This window comes from Dermacentor silvarum, chromosome 10, assembly GCF_013339745.2.
Source record: "Dermacentor silvarum isolate Dsil-2018 chromosome 10, BIME_Dsil_1.4, whole genome shotgun sequence".
In the NCBI taxonomy this organism is placed as follows: Eukaryota; Metazoa; Arthropoda; class Arachnida; order Ixodida; family Ixodidae; genus Dermacentor; species Dermacentor silvarum.
In genome coordinates, this window is record NC_051163.1 from 30919055 (window position 1) to 30939105 (window position 20051).

A 20051-nucleotide genomic window follows, 5' to 3' on the forward strand; every position below is an offset into this window, starting at 1 on the left:
CGATAATATACATGGTGATTATTAGAACACAAAATGAAAGTTAGTGTTATTTCTTACTAGTGTAGTGCCGAAATCCTAGCGCCAGTATTTCAGTGTGACAATCATGGATTTCAAGGTAATTTTATTTCGTAATTCTTTTTCGTAATTGGCTCATTATGGCCCAGTAAATGTTCTTCAAACTTGCCAAGTTCAGTCTTGCTATTTTGGATTACAGTGCAATCGATCTTTAGCGATAAGATGTTAACTATGCGCGAGCAAACATCGTCAGAACCCAAGATGTCACTGCGGGGTGGTGCTGAAACTTCTAAACGGCGTCGCCACCGGTCCTTAGTTTTTGAGTTTCTTGTGGCTTACGAGGCCTCCTGGTCGTGCTAAGAATTTTTTTGTTATTATTATAGAAGGTTATTAGTTAATTTATTTAGTAATACATACAGCCCAACTCATTTTTACAACTGACAACCAGATTTTATGGTACCCGTTTTTTTTTTTGTATTTTTTAGTGCAACGGGAAACTTACCGGTCAGAGCAAGAAAAATGTCAACGATGACTTTGTTAATTCAATAAAATATGCTTATTAACCTTCTAATTACTAAATTTATGGCTCATGTTTGTAATTATGTATGGCTCATGTTTGTAACTAAAGCCAAGGAGTTAGTGATTTCTGTGTCGCAGAAATCCTCAAACTATAGCACCACTTACGAGACATCCGTCTCCAAAACCGCCCTAAAAAAATGCCTCGACATTCCAGTTAAGCTCGTCCCAAGACGTTGAGGCCCGTTTTTAGGAAACTGATTTAACTGCAACGCGCATGTATTCCTTAGCACTATTTTGAGGCAGTATATCTCAAAAATTGTGCCAGTTAGACAATTTTTGCTAAGCGGACAAGACTTCCCCTTTCCTCGACTTCAATTTCGCAATTAAAACACGTGCCCTAAAGGTAGTAAATGGTTATTTATTTATTTATTTGCCTATTTATTTATTTATTATACCTTCAGGGCCAAACGGCACTATTGAGGGCAATGGTTACAGTCACTACGAAAAGCAACGTACAAACAAAAAGGACAAACGAGGAAATAACTTACAGTAAAACGGCTTTGTTATGCAATGTTAGCTAAGCAATTTCTGAAGTTTTCCTTGTCAGCTGTGGTGGCAAAGTTTACAGGAAGGTGATTCTACTCTTCCGATGTTGGTGGTATAAGAACGACCGAAAGAAAGCATTAGTTTTGCGTGATGGAATTCCAACCTTGTGACGATTGGTCGAGCCGAGATGACACATAATGGGGAGGGAAAATCATCTAATCGCACAGAGAATGGCGACGAAATTTGTGATGACAAAGTCACAGATGAGCAACTTTACGGCGGTGTGTTAATAACCCGCAGGTCGAGGCTAGATATAACGCTGCTGTTGTGATCGGCCGTTTCACCTTGAGAACGGTCGCTCAAGAAGCTAATGAATGAGCCGTGAACGCGCCGTCGACCCCGTCTGAGCTATCCTGACCATGACGAATTATGGCCGGCAGTTGGGCTCTGTCGGGAGGGGACCTTTCTTCAGGTGACTCGTCATCCGCCCGCACTGCCGCGCCGGAGACGGGGTCAGTGTGCCTCCCCCTCCCCCGTTCGTGACCGGTTCGTGACCTGCCAAGCACAGGTGCCTGTGCTTGGCATGAAGCTCTCGTCCGAGAAAAAGTTCCACGAAACTCCGGATTGGCAGGACGGGGTGAAATTCGTCTCCTGACGCCCGATTGGGGGAAGGCGACGGGACAAAAGGAACGAAGGTGTTAAAAGAGGGGAGGGGGGGGACGCACGCTCGGTGAAGATCTTCGACAGCTGGAACTTGAATGAAAACCTCCAATCTTCAGCAATTCTTGAAATACTCTTGTAAATATGTAATATAAACGTGCGTATTTAAACGTCTTGGGTGCCGGGCCCAGCCCCACGTCCTCTCACTCCTTCTGCGGAATGGATACCACAAATACTCGGACCCCCGAGTCGCAACACTGCTTATACTGACAGATCTGTTATATATAATGTAGGATAAAACGAGCGGAGTTTTGAATTATTTCTAATGAATAATTTAAGTTTTCATGGTTCTGGTCCCGGAGTGATGCGGCGTATTTCAGTTTTGAACGAATTAGTGATATACAAAGCAGCGTTTTAGTTTCAAAGCTGCCTGCGCAAAGTTCCTTTGATGGTATCCCAGAGCTTTGCTAGCATTGTTAGTTGCATAGTTGCTGTTAATCGTTCAGGTGAGGTCAGTTGTAATGTGAACGCCTAGGTATTTGCAAGAAGGCACTATTTATAAGCGGGTGTAATTAAGGTAATGATTTTGCAATTCACAAGCGGATCGGGTTACGCATCATAGATTTACATTTATTATTTAGTTCCCTGCACCAATTCTTCAACCAATTTGTTAATACCGCTAAGGATAGATTGAAGATGCGTTATGTCGTTAGTGTGGCCTATTTCGCGAGAGATTACACAGTCGTCAGCAAATAAGTGCACTTGAGATGACACACAATTTGGTAATCGTTAATATAGATCATCAAAAGTCAGGGGCCAAGCACAGTGCCTTGTGGCACGCGGGAGTTGACGGCAGTTGATGAAGAGTTAACATTATTAGCGTAAAAAAATTGAGAGAGGTTTAGCAAGAAACAATCGAGCCAGGCGAGAAGGTTGCGGTCTACGTTAAGTAAAATTAATTTATACAATAATAATTTGTGACTCACCTTGTCGAAAGCTTTCTGAAAGCCTAGGAAGATACAATAAGCTAAGAAACTACGGTCAATGACCACATTAAGTTTGTGCGTGAATAATATGAGCTGTGTTCTACAGGAATAGATTTTGCGGAAGTCGTGCCGTGAGTGTGTAAAAAATGATTTTGATTCGAGGAACCTTACTAGATTTGAAAACAAGCATCTTGCATGGAATCCTGGTGAATGAAATGAGCCGGTAATCTTGTAGTGAATGCCTATTACCTGGTTTATGTAGTGGAATCACCTTCCCCACCCTCCAATCGTCAGATAGAGAGCTGTTATCAAGAGACTGCTGGAAGATCTTCGTTAGTAATATTGAGCAATAACAACTAGTGTTTTTATCTAAACTTGGCATTAATTAAATCACAACTAGATAATGAAGAGCGTTTTAGTTTTCTGATTGTTTCCCATGCCACTTGGGTCAATAATAAAATCGGTGACATTGGAAGGTGGTCATAGCACTGCGCTGCCGGAGTTGACGTAGTCGAAATGGTGGAAAAATTAGTCAAGAATACTTTATTAGGCGCTGTTGAACACTCGTTATCAGGGATGGCATTTCTCGAAATGTCAACCAGGTGTATTGAATGATTTGGTTTGGGATTATTGACACGCCAAAACTTTCCTGGATCAGTTGTTAGCATGGATGAAAGCACGTTATGTAGCAAGTCGTGTTTAGCATTCCTTAATGCAGTTATACATTCGGTCGAAGCAACTTTGTAAGCATTCTGTCGAGCTTTATGTGAAGATAACTTTGCAGATATCAATACACTTTTTTTTGTGCCATGGGGCCTTGTGATAAGCGATAACAGCGACGAGAAGGGATATGTTTTTTTTTTTTTATTAGCAGACGAATAGTCACGAATGGTTTTTATCTGGTTCCTAACTTTAAGTCGAGATAAATTAATATCAAACGAAAGCCAAGATTGGTCACACAAACCTGATAAGTAATTTATGGGCGAAACAAGATCATGGCTCGTTGTGAGAAGAATATCGAGAGTATGTTTTGACAATTGACGTTATTCTTGGTGGTTTAGTGATTACTTGTGAAAAGGAAAAAAAAATAAGCGAACATGATGTCGAAAATTTATTTGGTACCGTGGAAAAAGGATTTATTGTTGGTTGTTCAGAATTCCATTTTATATTAGCACTGATAAAAACGCCCAGTTAACAAAAGAAAGAGGTAAAGTAAGATAACGAGACAGTATCATACTAGTTGCGTCGTGTAGTTGCTTAGCAATATGACAGGAGTAATTGGGGGTCCTTAACAAACACTAATGATTATTTTGTTTCTAAATTAAGCTCTCCAGTAGCCCACGCTGTTCCTAGTTCACTGGAAGCACGGATGCACTGCGATAGGAAGTATTTGGAAACGGCTAGGAGTAAGCCGCCTCCTTTTCATGCTGTAGGGTCGCAGCGATAGATCGAAAAACGAGGTCCAGTTAGCACAAAGGTCGTGGTCCTGGTATTTGCGAGTGCTAGCCATGTTTCTGTTCGTACAGTGATATCAGCGTTACAAGTGTCAGTGGGAGAACTTAGGGTAAGACGAGTTTTGAAAAAGCTGAACTGTAAAAAACCAAAACAAAGGAATAAGGAAGACAGACAAGGACGTCACTGTACTAACAATTGATTTTTTTTTTCAGTTCAGGCGTTCAAAACTCGTCTTAGCTACGAACCAACTAGCTCAGTTAAATATAATTCGAACTAGGGGTATCATGTTTGTTACTCACGCTCCTTATACTGCAGAAAAGGAAGAACACATTTGGTAAGCAACTGCCACTGCACGTCACGCGTCCCTGTTTTGCTATGTGTGCAGTCGTGCCCATGTGGTGTCTATCAGGAAGTTCCTTCCGCGCGTGCTACGCTATCAGCTGCGGTATCGTACATGCATGCAGTGCTTTCTGTCAGTCACCAATGTTCTGTACCGAAGGCGGAAAGGAAACTGCCCAGGCTGGCCTTTTTGGCAAACTCGAGCAGTGTTTTGCTAATATTTCCCGTAGGGGTGAAAAAGTATTCGCTCACAGTAACAACTTTTTCTTTTATCTTTGCGCGAGCGGCGACAATTGCTTCTTTTATTTTGAAGCTTGAAGACCTTACGATGATGAGACGGCACTTGTTAGCTGCATATGATCCTAACTGCTGAGCGCATTCGATGGCATTGCCGAGTAGGCTCTCAGTCACACCTGTGAAAACCGTTTTTACGCGCACTTCAGAGTCTTGCCACGATTCTCGGGAGTCAGGTATGCCACGAAAAAAGATTTTCGTGTCTGAATCTGTCCTATAGTTCTTCAATGCGTAAGGCCAAGGTACCATGATACTGAGTGGTTAGGCTTTCTACTGACGCTTGGAAGCCAGCCATCGTTTGGTCAATCGATCGAGCGATTTTTTTTTTCTTCCGTGGTTTCCAGGCTCTTCTGTATGCTGCCAATCTTATTTTCAATGTCCTTTTGGACAGATGTTATTGCTTTTACATCGGCAGCCAACTCAGCCTGACCCTTAAGCCCACTGCACAGATCGAGCGCAAACGTATTTTAGTAAATGAAAAAGGTCAGCCACTTGTTCGAAATGTTGGTGCGGCAAATTATCTGGTTATATACCAAACCCGCCGATCGAGTTCCAGGGTCGGGATTAGATTCAACACATCCTGAACGTAGTAACAAGAAAATCATTGAGAAACTATCGCAAGCAATTTCGCAAGGCATCTGTGGGCATGGAAGCAACAACAGATATGGGTCTTATTGACGAACATAGAGAAGAATTTACACACCTGCCAAGCACATAATTGCGATGCGTGAGCCATGTTCAGAGCGTTGCTTCCGTGTCAACCGAAGAGCCAAGCGTGAGGCCAACTGTTCAAATCAGCCATGCAGTCCGACATCTTCGTCGACATGACTGCCTCAAGCAAGGGCTGTTGCGTCACTGGAAGCAAATCCAAGGTAGGGTCTCGATGGCTTGCGCCTTCGTACGCTGGCCACGGTGGCGGTGTTAGGGATGGCGATTTATAGATTGCGCTTTTTGCCAAGGCCTGAGATAGCACCACCACGGTTGCAAAGAACACGTGGTTGTTGTTGCCTCCACACATGGCTTCCGCTGGCTTGGGATTGATGCCGTCACTGATGGGGCTGACGGTGTGTCGATGAGTTGCACCGAAGGGAATCCGCAGACAGGCAGCACAGCAATGCAGAAAGAACGCAAGGTCTGCAGAAGGAGGCAGAAAAAAAAAACTGCCGACTGGTCCGATATGGTTGCCTAAAAGTTAATTAGCATAATTTGGTTACTTTTATAGTTATTATATCGATTATAGTTAAAATTTAAGCTTGCTAAATATTTTCTTGCTGCTAAGGTTTGCCTGGTCACGCAGCCTATCCAGTAAAACGGAAGGGGCCTAGATATGAGTTTCTTTAAAAAGAAAAGTGTTCCACATAGAAAGAAACACCTGGTATATAGCTCGTGTGGTGTCTTTCTTTTATATGTCTGTTGTTCTCTCTTTCTCTTTTAGAGCGAAGCTGTTTATAGCTAGGATCCGGAATTTTATGGCGTCCGCGCGGGAGAACTCTCCCCTAAAAGTGAGAGTGAAACAGCCAACAACAAAAGCAAAGGCTGGCTCCGTTGCCGCTCATAATTTGGTTTAGTTTGGTTTGGTGCCTATATGTATAGCACAACCCACTACGGGGGATTAGCCATGGATCGGGCGGCAGTGGGTAGAAAAGGGAAGAATTCTTAAACAGGATTTCCTTATTTCCAGCGTAGAGTTTCACTTCTCTTCTGTCGTCGTAATAGAGAGGCTGCATTTCATACGGGGGTATGAACCATTGCTTAAGGGGGTATGAGCCATTCATTGTCTTACGTGATGGACGCATTTAATAACAGAGGTGATAAGCGAATGTGTGTGCGTACCTATCTATCGTCACGATGACCACAGATCAGGACAATAAATATGTTCGTACCTTTGTTCAAAGTTCTGTGTCACTTCTGTGTCGTGCGCTAAACAGCTCGGCTGGTCATCACCTTCTCAGAGTGGAATGGCTCATGGATGGATGGATGTAAAACTTTAATGAAAGTTCTGAAGCACGCGACTCAGCGCAGCAGCGGGTCCGCGCCCACGTTCGGACAGTCAGGCCATGCCCGACTGCCGCATCGTGGGCCCGTTCTGCGTGACTCGTTCCTGTCATCATTGGCAGTGGACAGGTCTTTGATACGGTCCCCGTTGCATGCGCTTTTACCTGATCGACGACGATGCACGGCGCATTCCCGTAAATAGTGGCAGTAGGCATGTCATTGACATTTTTTTTTCTTGCGCTGTTCTCACGCTTTAACCAATAGCTCAACTTCGCACCCTGTTGTTGTTGTGAGACCGATAGTAGACAGTCTCCAAATAGCGTTTGCATGCAAACGTAAGCGCCTTTGTGTACGCTAATAAATAGCGTTCTTATCACTGCGCACGTTCCGTAGCTTATTGGGTTCCTGCAACTTACGCACTATCATCACACTTTCAAACGTGTTAAATTCCGAAACTACACCAGTGCGTTTTTCCGTTTGCAGGTTCACCTGCACATTTAACAGTGGCTTCATTCAGACTCCAAAGTGTACACTTGGGACTACTTCACGCTTAAATATCCGCTACAGAGCGATTGCGCCACTCACTTCCGTGTATTTACCCGCAACAGGAGTTCTGATCAGTTATTTCCCATTCGTGTTTCAATGTTGGTGGTACGTAGGTTATTTATCTGCAGCTTCCTGTTCCGCGTAGGGGGGGGGGGGGGGGGTATGTGACGGGGGCTCTCCCAAACAGTATGCAGTTGACTGCCTCTATAACGAAGTATTTGGGGCATCCGACATAGCTCATTACACAGGCCACTTCGTTGTAAAGGTCGGGAACCGCACAGCTCACAATAGAACCGGGACAGAATTATTCCTTCGTTATACAGGTAATTTCGTTGTAGAAGCGTTTGTTGCAGAGGCGCTCGACTGTAGACTGTGCTTCCGGTTCTTTTGCCCGTGGAGAAACCGTTTGTGTGCTTCTGTCTTGTGACTTGTGCTTCTGACCTGGACTTCTGGCCTGGACTTCTGACCTGGACTTCTGACCTGGACTTCTGACCTGGACTTCTGACCTGGACTTCTGACCTGGACTTCTGACCTGGACTTGTGCTTCGGACTTGAGCTTCTGAATTGAGCTTCTAAACTGTGCTTCTGAGTTGTGCTTCTGACTCGTGGTTGTAGTGCACGGTCGTTATTTCCATCTTGCTTTCTCCCTCTCTTTTTTTTTTCAACGAAAGTTCCTTCTCCGTTGCAGGTCGCGGCGCCCGACTATGAACCGCCGACGGCGGAGAAGATGGCGGACGTCCTGCTCCCCAGGCGACTGGGCCAGCTGCGAGACGCCCTGTCGCCGTCGATCGGCAAGGCGGCCACCGACTCCATCTCGGCGGTCATCGGCGTGTGGCTGGGCGAGTCGGACGACGTGTACGCGAGCGTCGACCTGTCGTACGCGACGCGCCACTTCAAGACCGAGACGAAGTGCGTCGCCTTCAGGCGGGTCGCCGCCGATCAGGACGCCGCCGACGCGGTCCGCGACGTGTTCGAATCGGCGCTCCAGCGCTGGAACGTCGACAAGAACGTACGCAGTTATTGTTTATATTTATTATTTATAAACATCATCAGCTGTGTTTGAGGAGAGCTTGGTGCCTATCCTTGTGAGAATCGTAGGCAGCTCAAGGGCACTGATATATCGCGAACGTGAAAAAACAAGTTTTAAAGTTTTCGCATTAGGAGTGCTAAAGTGGAAAAAGTGTGTGTGTGTGTGTGCGAAGTGTGGGAAGCCGGTCACGTGGTAGAGGTTATATATATATATATATATTATATATATATATATATATATATATATATATATATATATATATATATATATTGTAATATTCCGGTTAGAAGCCAGAAGATGAATGCGAAGGGCAGATAGCCGGTGGACCTTTATAGTTACACAATGTGCACCAAGGGAAGGGAAGCGCAGCCGAGGATGGCAGAAAATTAGGTGGGAGGATGAAATTACGACATTTACAGGCGCAAGGTGAAATCAGCTAAGGTAAGACAGGATTAATTAAAGATTGCTAGAAGAAGCCTTCGTCCTGCCCTATAGGGGACAAAAACACAGGCTGATGATGATAGTCGTGTCCAAATCGAAGTCTCCGTGATCGCGCCCTCTGGTTAAACAGATGCAGGTCTCGAAGGCTATGCTTTCGCTGGCTGCATGCGGCGGAAGCGATTACGGGAACCGGAAACACGTCACGGACGTTAGGGTTCGGGACACCACCTTTTACGCGGAGTATAGCGGAATACCGGGTGCACTAAAACTCTGTATTATCATTGAAAAAGCCGGCAGATCCCACGCCCTGTGGGAATCGATGCTATGCGAAGCAGTGTGCGGGGAGCCTACCAAGTTAACGAAACGACCATGAGAGCACCAAGACGTAGCGGCTTTTTCATGACCTACATGACCTGCATGTCATGACATTCATGTTACGAGTCCTCAGGAGCCCCTTTAGCCACACCTAAGAGACCTTAAGGTGAAAGCCTTAAGCTCATGACTATGACTTCTACCACCATCCTTTAGTGTTTCCTTCACTTAGTACCCACGTCCGAACGCATTTCAGTGTTTTTTGAGTGTTAATCTTTTTTCGCTGAGTCATTGTCATTTTTGCTCAGTCATGGTGATGACTATGACTTCAACCACCACCCTTTAGTGTTTCGTTCACTTAGTACCGACGTCCTAACCCATTTCAGTGGTTTTTCAGTGTTAATATTTTTTTCGCCGAGTCATTGTCATTTTTGCTTAGTGACGGTCATGACTATGACTTAGACCAACAAACGTAGCCTTTTCCTTCACCTAGTACCCAATCCGAACCCATTCTATTGATTTTTGAGTGCTATACTTTTTTTCACTGAGTCATTGTCATTTATGCTGAGTTATGCTCATGACTATAATTTCTACCATCATCCTTTAGTGTTTCCTTCACTTAGTGCCCAGATACGAAACCTTTCCAATGGTTTTTGAGTGTTAATGTTTTTTGGCTGAGTCATTGTCATTTTTGCTAAGTCATGCTCATGACTATGACTTCTACGAGCATCCTTTAGTGTTTCCTTCAATTAGTACGCACGTCCGATCCCATTTCAGTGGTTTTTGAGTGTTAATTGTTTCGCTGGGTCATTGTCATGACCTACATGACACGCATGTCATGGCATTTATGTCATGACCTATCACGTATGTTCGTCATACACTCCTGTCATACTATGCCAATTTTGGTACCTACCAAGTTAATGAAACGACCATGAGAGCACCAAGACGTAGGCGGCTGTTTCATGTCCTACATGACACGCATGTCATGACATATCATTTATGTTCGTCATATACTCTTGTCATAGTATGCCAATTTTGGTACGTACCAAGTTAACGAAACGACCATGAGAGCACAAAGTCGTAGGCGGCTAGATAGATAGATACTGTCAAAGTAGCGAATGTTCGCCAAGAAATGCTTCGCATTTAGTACTGACCACGCCGCTGCATGAAAAACGATTGTGGTCTTCGTTCGGTGACGACCGTAATGTCTTTTTTTTTTTTCTTCTTTTTTAAACCTCTGCAGCGCATCATGCGAGTTCTGATAGATAGTCCAGCCCGCACGGCCAAGACCTTCTCGTTCCCCGGCTGGGCGAGCGACTCGAGCCACGGAGGAGGCCAGGGAGGCGTGTCCACCTGTTCGCTGGACTCTGGAGAGTTCGACCTGAGCCACGAAATACTGGAGGAGATGGACGCGTCCGAACAAGACTGGTTCATAAGCTCCAATTACCGCCTGCACTGCGCCGTGCGGAGCGCATTCGACGTGGTGAGCACTCTTTCATATAATGTATATGTATATGCAACACGATCTGTAAGTGTTTCATGTAATATATATATATATATATATATATATATATATGATACACACAGTTGATTGAAGTTACTTTAATTACTTTACGATGGGCGAACTTGTGCCCGACAAACAGTTAAGCAAGAGTCTCGCTCCAACGTACACGGTCTTCTCGCAAGAGTTCCACCCGTCTTCTTCTTCCTGCCCCGCCTGATGATTTCTTGCTCCGATCGCACGTGCCTTGTGAGCACGTGTAAGGCACGTGTTGGCCGCTTCGCTGCTGCTATCTTTCGTACTTAGCAACACATGGACGGGCGCAGGAGACGGCTGGCGCGCGAGATTTGAAGGCACCCTTGTCATTGTCCCCCATCCAAGAGTGCAGCGTCCCGATGCTTATAAAGAAGGCGGTGGTTTCCAGGCTGTAATTTGGAATGCTTGTTGACCAATTGTCTGTTAGTGTCTGTCGTAGTAGGGTTTCATTCGGACGACATCAACGACTTCGGTGCAATGCCGCCGTCGTGATGAGGTTACTTGACCTTCTGGAAGAACTTCGTAGTTCAAGGGGCTAAGTCGGCGAATTATCCTGTGCGGGCCAAAATAACGACGAATTAGCTTTTCGGATGGGCCGCGCATCCGTACAGGAGTCCACACCCATACCCTGTCTCCAGGTGCGTACTGGACGTCTCTTCGTCGCAAGTTATATCGACTCGCGTCGGTTTGCTGTTGCTGCTGAATGCGGTGTCGGGCCAGCTGCCGTGCCTCTTCAGCTCTTTCTGTGAAGTCGCTGATATCATGGCCATTTTCGGAGGTCTCATCTACAGGTAGCATTGCATCTAAGGGTGTGGTGACGGTCCGGCCAAGAACGAGTTGGAAAGGTGTCATTCGAGTCGTCTCTTGCACTGCGGTATTGTACGCAAACGTTGCGTACGGTAGGATCTTGTCCCATGTTCGGTGCTCGATGTCCACGCATATTTATAACATATCGGTCAGCGTTCTGTTGAGTCGTTCAGTCAGTCCATTTGTCTGCGGATGGTATGCGGTGGTTTTTCCGTGACTGGTGTGCGTCAGTTTCATAATGGACTGTGTCAAATGGGCAGTAAATATGGTTCCTCGGTCCGTGATCAGAACTTTAGGAGCGCCATGCCGTAGTACTATGTGCGTGACAAAAAATTCAGGTTCTTCAATGGATGTTCCCTTAACAAGAGACCCTGTCTCGGCATATTGAGTTAGGTAGTCAGTCGCAACTATGATCCATCGCTTTCCTGACGACGATGTAGGAAAGGGGCCAAGTAAATCCATGCCCACTTTTGCGAATGGAATTTCCGGTGGTTGTATGAGTTGTAGGAGACCTGCTGGCTTCAGTGGAGAAATTTTAAGTCTTTGGCAATCCTGGCAGATTCTCACATAGTGTTGCACAGAATCCAAGAACTTTAGCCAGTAATACTTCGTACGGATGCGTGCGAAGGTTCTGCTCACTCCCAAGTGTCCTGCTGATGGGTCATCGTGGCACGCTTCCAATATCTCTGGACGTACCTTTGAAGGTACAACGAGCATAAATAGAGAGGTTTAGCTTGTCCGGTAATGGGGTAAACGTGAGGGCGTGGGGGCGTTTTGCCGGAACCGTAAACGTGAGCGGCCTGTATGGTGCTACCACCTGGTGGCGCAGAAATCAAACAGACAAAGAACAGCTAATATTGCAGTAACCAAGTGTATTCTACTTCGCTGCTGGTGTAAATGTTCGACAGTGGCGTAATCGTGTTGCCGCCGAAAATTTACACCAGCTGGGAAGTAGAATACACTTGGTTACTGCAATATTAGCTGTTTTTTGTCTGTTTGATTTCTGCGCCACCAGGTGGCAGCACCATACGGGCCGCTCACGTTTACGGATCCGGCAAAACGCCCCAACGCCCGGTCCGCTCGCGTGTACCCGATTACCGGACAAGCTAAACCTCTCTAATGTCTCAGCAGTGTGTGTGTGTGTGTGTGTGTGTGTGTGTGTGTGTGTGTGTGTGTGTGTGTGTGTGTGTGTGTGTGTGTGTGTGTGTGTGTGTGTGTGTGTGTGTGTGTGTGGGTGGGTGGGTGTTTAATGGACGTCGATATATCTCGGAAATGTGACCTGGCAGGAACAACTGCACTGCTGCTCGACTTTAAGTGACTAAATAAGCAAATGATTTAATCGTTCTATTTAGTAGTGTTCGCCTGCAGGTGATCCACTTGAAGAAGCCGGATTCCACTGTATGCTGCGTGCTATTTCAAAAGAAACAACTCTACTCGAAGTATAGCAATAAAATCCTGTATATAAACAGAGCAGGCGCGGATGTATTCGCCCTGCATATAAAGAAGTCGTATGTGAAAGATTATGAACGCCACTAATGCAAAGCTTAACAACCTAACAAAGCGCATCCCCCAATGTAGAAACACGCATCACTCATTTACGAAGCTGTATATAAGGTGTAGCAATATAGTTTACGGCCCGACATTAATGTGCGCTGCCACTGCTTCCTAAGTCAGCGTACCGCCGTTAATTAATGCACATTTTAACCTGCGTGTAAGAACAGCTAAAGCGGGTTGCTAATTACTCCCACCGCTAGTGCGAAGGTGCAGAAATGAGACTCGAGGTACGGGTTCTACAGGAAAGGCCAAGTATATACCAGCGCTGAGAAAACCTCGCGGGTTTAAAATATTTATCGTGAAAAAGGTCGCAAGTGTGTGTCTAATAATGTACGCCGACCGTCTGAGTGCGCCTGCACATTGGGAGCACAGCACGTGCGACAAACGAGGCCTGGACAGGTAGGCGGCGGGGGCAGAACGGGTCCGTACGCGTCTGAGCGCAGGCCGGCGCTAACGAGCACTTGCGCTAACAACCTGCGCGCCCTGTACGCTCCACACTCGACGATCGAGGAAAGGGGTAAGTCGTAAGCCGAGCGCCGACTGCGTCGCGGTGTATTTTGTAAGGTTGTGACCGGCGAAGTCGTTTGGCGTCGGGACGACACGTGGCATTCTATACTATATACAAGCCCCAGCCAGTCTTAAGTACAGCCTTGGTTGTGGTGCATGCGCGTTCAGACGGCTGGGTCGAGACGGGCTTTCTTATTAACATTGGGGGAAAATGGGAAAACAGCGCGAGAGAAGAGCTAGAGGAACTTGTAGCTAGGCTGGTTAGTAATCAATCTTGGCAACAGCTTCAGAGCGCAAGAAAACACACGCGCGCACGAAAGGACCCCATTTTGCACACAAGCGCTCGAGATAAAAAAAAAAAGGCGGGGGGGGGGGGTCGGTTCCTGGGCGTTTGTGTGTGTGCGTGAATGCGCGTGAGTGTTTTCTTGCACTGTGAAGCTGTTGCCAAGACAGCGTGAAAGAGGTGGACAAAAAAAAAAGAACGTATGGACACACAGCATCTCTCCGCCTGTGTTGCTTTGGGACGATACACTCCACGAATCCATGAACCGACCTTTCCAACCGGTCGTGTCTTCCAGGACCAGGACGTGGTGAGCCTCGTGGCGCGGTGCAGCCGCGTCGTGTCCGGCATCAAGCGCAGCGCCCGCGACGCCGCGACCGTGGCCGGAGCGACGGGCGTGTCGTTCCCGTTCCCGTCCAGCTACTCGGACGAGTGGACCTCGCAGCTGGACTGCCTGCGCGAGCTGTGCTCGGTGTTCACGCAGCACGCCGACCTGCAGGAGCGCATCTACGCCTGCAAGGAGGTGGGCCTCTCGACCAACGACGTGGCGCTGCTGCAGGACCTGCTCGAGGTACTGGCGCCGCTCGAGGAGGCCACCAACGCGCTGCGGCAGCCCCAGGAGACCGTGGGACTGGTGCTGCCTGCGCTCAGGAACCTGCAGGTGGGAGCCAGGAGCGCGCACTTTTGGGGCTAGTTGGTCTGGTGCATGCATTTACTGGGACCGTCGCGCTTAAGCGAGGTGGACGAGAAAGAACGACAGCGCGCTAACTTTCGACCGAGCTTTGTTGTGATCAGAAGTGGTATGTTTACATCCGAAATGAGAACAACCAAGTAGTAACGAACTGAAACGGACAGCGCAAATATCACCGCCACGTTCAGTCTAGGAGAGTCCAGATAGGCCATGTCGCTTCTACTCAAGAGCTATAGAAGTGGGTGCTGACGCAGCTAACACACGGCCGGTTCTTCGAAGGCGAGGAGGCTGCTGCCTTGGTGCACGCTTTCGGAGACGCGACAGTGATGTGGCAAAGGAAGAAGCAGCAGCGCGTTGCGTTCGCTTGTCAAGGGTCGCTTGCATGACGTCACGCTTGTTTTTAGTTTTAAAGCGAAGCTTTCTTTCTCAAGTACGCTCGCGGACTTGCCTGACCGTGGTTGCTCCGGGTGCTGCTGCTGTCTTGCCAAATAGCATCGTACATAAAGCAAAAAAGTTTCAATTACGTGTCCAATGGTGGGATCGAACTTACGTCCCCCCAACGCAGCAGCCCGATGATCTAACGATTAATAAGGCCACATTAACACGTTTGCTTATATCCAGCCAACACCAACTGTGGCTCTTTGAAATGATCGCCGCGCGTGTCATAATGCGTGGCACAGGTGCGCGAGCGCGCATGCGCGCGCGACAATTTCCTTTACGCCAAAAACGCTGTAATGAAACGGGGCAAGTTTATGTGATTCGATTAACCGCTGCAAGAAAGTGTCGCTTCGTATACATTCCGACATGTGCGTTGGATCTCTGTGATATTTGTTTGTTTCTTTTTTCGACACCAAGCGTCTTTAGTTAGCGACCGAACGTTTACGGTAGCTTATACAGTCCGTAAAAAAGCTACTAGCCTTTCTTCTTGTAATATTCGAATACACCCTGCTCTTGCTGTCGATGCTTCGGGCGAAACAGCGAATGTTTATTTATTTATTTATTTATTTATTTATTTATTTATTTATTTATTTATTTATTTATTTATTTATTTATTTATTTATTTATTTATTTATTTTCTTGTCGAATTCAGGCCCCGAGCGGTTACACGCTGCACAGTTTGAAATGATGAAATATGTACAGTTATCCGATGAACATCAAAAGCAACAACCCAACATAGCGCATCAAATAACAAGCATAAAATATTGGATTATTAAAACGTATGAAGTTACAGCAGGGAGTAGAAGACGTCAGAGTTGGAATTAACGGTGGCAACATGGTCTGTTAGGCGATTCCATTCTGAAATTGTGCACGGACAATGAAAATCAAATCTAATCGTCTCTGTTATTCACTTGTATTCTATAACCTCGCTTGTGTGACCGATTCGTGGAGAGACGTAATGCGGTAGAAATACGTCGTTGTCCCTGTCTGTGCCCGTTCTAAAAAAAAAAAAGAAAATATATTGTGAAACATTTTTTTTTTGCCTTAATTTTTTCCTCCGTTTTTTTCTCGGCCGTCTGGGCCATCCCGGGAGATTGTCCGAGAACGGGCGCATACATGTGACACATACCCAAGTTGCATACTTGTCAAGACAGCTGCCAGCGCATGCTCGGTGATTCCAAGTTATCTGCTATATATAACGACAAATATATCCGGCGCAAAAACGACGACGAACTCCGAACTACGGGGAAGACTAGAAAAAATGGTTTCCAATCCAGGCTGTGAAGGTGGTTGGTCAGCGAAGCTGTAGAAGACAACTAGAACGATTACCCTTTGCGACGTAGGTTGAAATTATTCACGTAACGACATTCACACGGACTTTACCTAATTATTAGCCTAAGACGTTTCAGCGGCCTGTGACTTCGCTTGCGCCGGTACTTCGTGCCACCTACAAAGGGAGATGAGTAATTCGCCGCGCCTCATATGCACGCTGCTCTTCAGGTGTCCTCGTTATACGTGGCCTTCCCATAGCACTGTCACAACACAAATAAGTTGCGAGGCGGGTCCTTCTTTTACGCATGAAAGTGTAGTTACGTCACCCACTGCTTCGTATGCTACAGTCAAGCTGCCTTACGCAACAGTAATCTTTAACGGGAAACGTATGCGGTGAGCGCTACGCGCTTTGCATTACATGTAGGCACAGGAGTGTTTTATCATCGATTATCTGGTTCGGATGCTTGTTTTGACCTTGTTTTTGTATTGAAACATATACTCCAAAGAATGTACGCACTGTTCGCTTCACTTCGCTGAGTGCTTGTAGCCTCTGCCTTACGGTGGTATGAGCCATAGATGGTGATAGTTTCTGCCGACGTTACGCCACGAAGAAATCCCGGGATACTAGCCATAGACAGCTTCGCTCTAAAAAAACAACGTTCGCTTTGAAAAGTGTCTTGGGCAAGCGATTTCATTTACGTCTTAGGGATCGCGCCAAATAAATGCAGAGACTCGTGAGCCTTCATTCCATGCTCTGTCTCTGTTGTTCTGACAGGTCAGTCTGACGCGGGCGGTGGCGAGGGACAGCTTCCAGCTGAAGACGATGGCCGAGAACCTGCTGCGCAGCATGGAGACCCACTTCGGCCACTCCTGGAACGACCCGGTGCTGCTCGCGGGCGCGCTGCTCGACCCTCGCTTCAAGATCGCCTGGTGCGACGAGCAGACCGCGTGCAAGATGAAGGAGGCCATCGAGAAGCAGCGCGCCGTGCTCAACCTCGACCCTCCGTCCGTGCTCGCCGTGCAACGCCGCGACGCCGACGCCGGCAACAAGGGCCAGAAGCTGTTCCGGAACATTCGGAACCTGGACAGTTCCTCGACCCAGCAGCCGGGACCGACAACGCCGCTGGGACAGGAGCTGTGCCTCTACTTGTCCGAGGACACGACGGAGGACACCGTGACGCCTCTGGGTTACTGGAAGGCGAATCAGCCGCGGTTCCCGCTCCTGGCCAGGCTGGCGCTGTCGGTGTTTGCCGTCGGTGGCACGCCTGCCACCGTCGAGGAAGTGGCGTCCGTTACGGCGGCGATCCAAGCGGCGCGTCGGCATCGCTTCACCGATGAACAGTTGGAACAGGTGGTGCTTCTGCGAAGACACCTGATTTAGCTCTGCCTTGAGACTTGGTGACGCTGTAAGCCGCCCAGGACTGCTATGCTATCGCCCTGAGTGATACCGGGCAATCGTTCGACGAAGCAACTGGATCTACGAAGCTCGTTGGTCAGGAACTGTCACTGTGTCGTTCTGAGGACACGGTGCAGGAGATACGTGACGCCCATCGCCTACTTGAAGACAGATCAGCCGCGCTTCTGGGCAGGCTGGCGCTGACAGTGTTTGCCGTGGGTGGCACGTTAAATGACCACCGACGAAGAGGTGACATCTGTTATGGTGGCGACCCAAGCGGTGCTTCTGCAAAAGACGCTTGATGTGGCCTTGCCTTCAAGAGTGACTGGCTGACGATGTAAGCCGTGCAAGACACTGCCGTGATATCACCCCGAGAGTGCCAGAGAATCGTGAACTCTTAATTTTGTGCAACGAAGCTACCGTACTGACGAAGCCTTTCTGTCGGGAAGCTTCGCTGCGCCGTTCTCAGGACACGACGCAGGATACACGTGACGTCCCTCGGCTATTGTTATTTAGGAACATGCGGTTGTTACGGGATATAACGAGCAATGCTTTCGAATGAGTGAGTGTGGATTCTGGAAACGCCGCCTGTATTTTAGGATTGTTGTGCTTTTCATATGAGCTGCGGCGAGATAAAACAGAATTTTGTTAACGTGATGAATATTTCATGCTCCGAACGTTGGACAAGTATGTTTATAAAAGAGGCGTCATGCTCTGAGTCGTGTGTATGTGTTCCTCCGTAAACAAGCAACATTTGAAGTGATACAAATGACTGGCATTGTCGGCAAGCCTTTTTCCTACCACAGGTTGGTTGGCATGATCCGTTTTTGGAAGGAGCACAATTACCTATTACCGCTTGTAAGAGCCCCTGCTAATGACATTTCTCCATGTCATTTCTACAAACATTTCTTCAATCTTCCTTCTGTATTTCAACCGTGTTTCGTACTGGTTTGTTGAATTTTTTTTTCGGGAAATGGCACGCCCTAGACAACATCGACCCACAATCTCGTCACTGGGCGAGGCCGGACACTTTCAATCTGAGGTCGCCATAATTTTAAAAGTTCACCCCAGGATTGTCCATTGGATGCTCAAGCGTGGCACCCGCCGCGCAGGCTTAGCAGCTATGGTCTTGCGCTGATAAGCACGAGGTCGCAGTATCAAAGCCCGGCCGTGGCGGCCGCATTTCGGTGGGGGCGAAATGCAAGAACACCCGAGTCCCGCGCATTGGGGGCATGTTAGATATCGCGGTGGTCAAAATAATCCGGAGTACCCCTACTACGGCGTGCCTCATAATAAAATCGTGGTTTTGACACGTAAAACCACAGAATTCAATTCATTTCAATTCTCAAGCGTGGCACAGTGAAGGACTTAGCTCGCAGTGGTCGTCCTCTTTCTCAGTGGTGTTCTCTTTCTCAAATTAAGACAATTGGGAGTAAGAAATTCCAATGTCAGCCACGGAGGGGCATCAACAGACTGACCTTGGAGCTGAATGTGTCGGCGCTAACAATGAGAAGAGCCGTGCGAAGGGACCTCAAAATCTTCTACGTGTTCCAGAGAAGAGATGGACTGACGCGGGAGCAAAGTAAAGGAAGACGGGAAAAATGCCGGCTTCCGTTGGCACGGACCGCGAAGGGTGAACCTTGGCAACTGTCTTCACATATGAGAAAATTTTCACGGCACAGGCCAGTCACAACGCTCAGAACTCTCGTGTTCTTGTTCCGACGTCTGGGCTTGCTGATGCAGCCAGTTGGACAGGTCTTCGAAACTGGTAGCCGGCGTCTCTCATGCTTTCAACTGGGGTAATTACCACGAGCCGCAGTCCTCTTGTGTTCGTGCCAAAAGGCGCAAGGACACACACCGACACAAATTTTAAGGATGTTCTTCAATTTCATTCGCTGCCCCGCAGGGCCGCTATCTTTCGCTCGAAAAGCCCACGTTCGGTTTCGCCTCGCGCGATTGGCCTAAGCCGCGATATCGGCGCGGCATGGACAATCGCGTGAGAGGAAACCGAACGTCGGCTTTCCGAACGCGTACAACGTACGTACATAGCAGCCCTGGTCTCTGTCACAGTTCGGCGAGCAGTCTTGGACTTAGCAGCAGGATAGTGTTCCAGCACAACAGTCGCAGAGCAAATCTACACTACAGCGGTGGTGTCGCGCTCTCGCACCAGACATCAATCCGGTTGAACAATATGGCCGGCGAACTCCACTGACTTGAACCTAATGGCAACTAGGTGGCTCTGAAAGCATCGCTGGAGCGAGCATAGTGGGCCTTGTGGGCCACGATTGAAGAATTCCCAGAACGTTTAAAGACCTTGATCAAAGCCAAGAGCGGATGGAGAGATTGAATATGTATTGTGTTGAATTTCTAATACCTCTGGTAGATACCCCACAAATGAGGTCCCGAGATTTTTTTCATTCTTAATCAAAAC

General features: G+C 47.4%; 1 protein-coding gene across 1 annotated transcript; it reads left to right on the top strand.

Moving 5' to 3' along the window:
• Nucleotides 1-8044: 8044 nt before the first annotated feature.
• On the top strand, nucleotides 8045-18338 carry LOC119465765 (uncharacterized). The gene is made up of 4 exons (XM_037726228.2): nucleotides 8045-8364; nucleotides 10382-10621; nucleotides 14122-14484; nucleotides 17000-18338. The coding sequence occupies exons 1-4, from the start codon at nucleotides 8083-8085 to the stop codon at nucleotides 17603-17605; spliced, it is 1491 nt and encodes a 496-aa protein (XP_037582156.1). The 5' UTR covers nucleotides 8045-8082; the 3' UTR covers nucleotides 17606-18338.
• The last annotated feature ends 1713 nt before the right edge of the window (nucleotides 18339-20051 follow it).

What these genes read in the sequence shown, in the direction of transcription:
- LOC119465765 (XM_037726228.2), top strand. Translation starts at nt 8,083, where the DNA reads ATGGCGGACGTCCTGCTCCCCAGGCGACTGGGCCAGCTGCGAGACGCC. An exon ending in GCTGGAACGTCGACAAGAAC is followed by an intron (nt 8,365 to 10,381) that starts GTACGCAGTTAT and finishes AAACCTCTGCAG; the next exon opens with CGCATCATGCGAGTTCTGAT. An exon ending in TGCGGAGCGCATTCGACGTG is followed by an intron (nt 10,622 to 14,121) that starts GTGAGCACTCTT and finishes CGTGTCTTCCAG; the next exon opens with GACCAGGACGTGGTGAGCCT.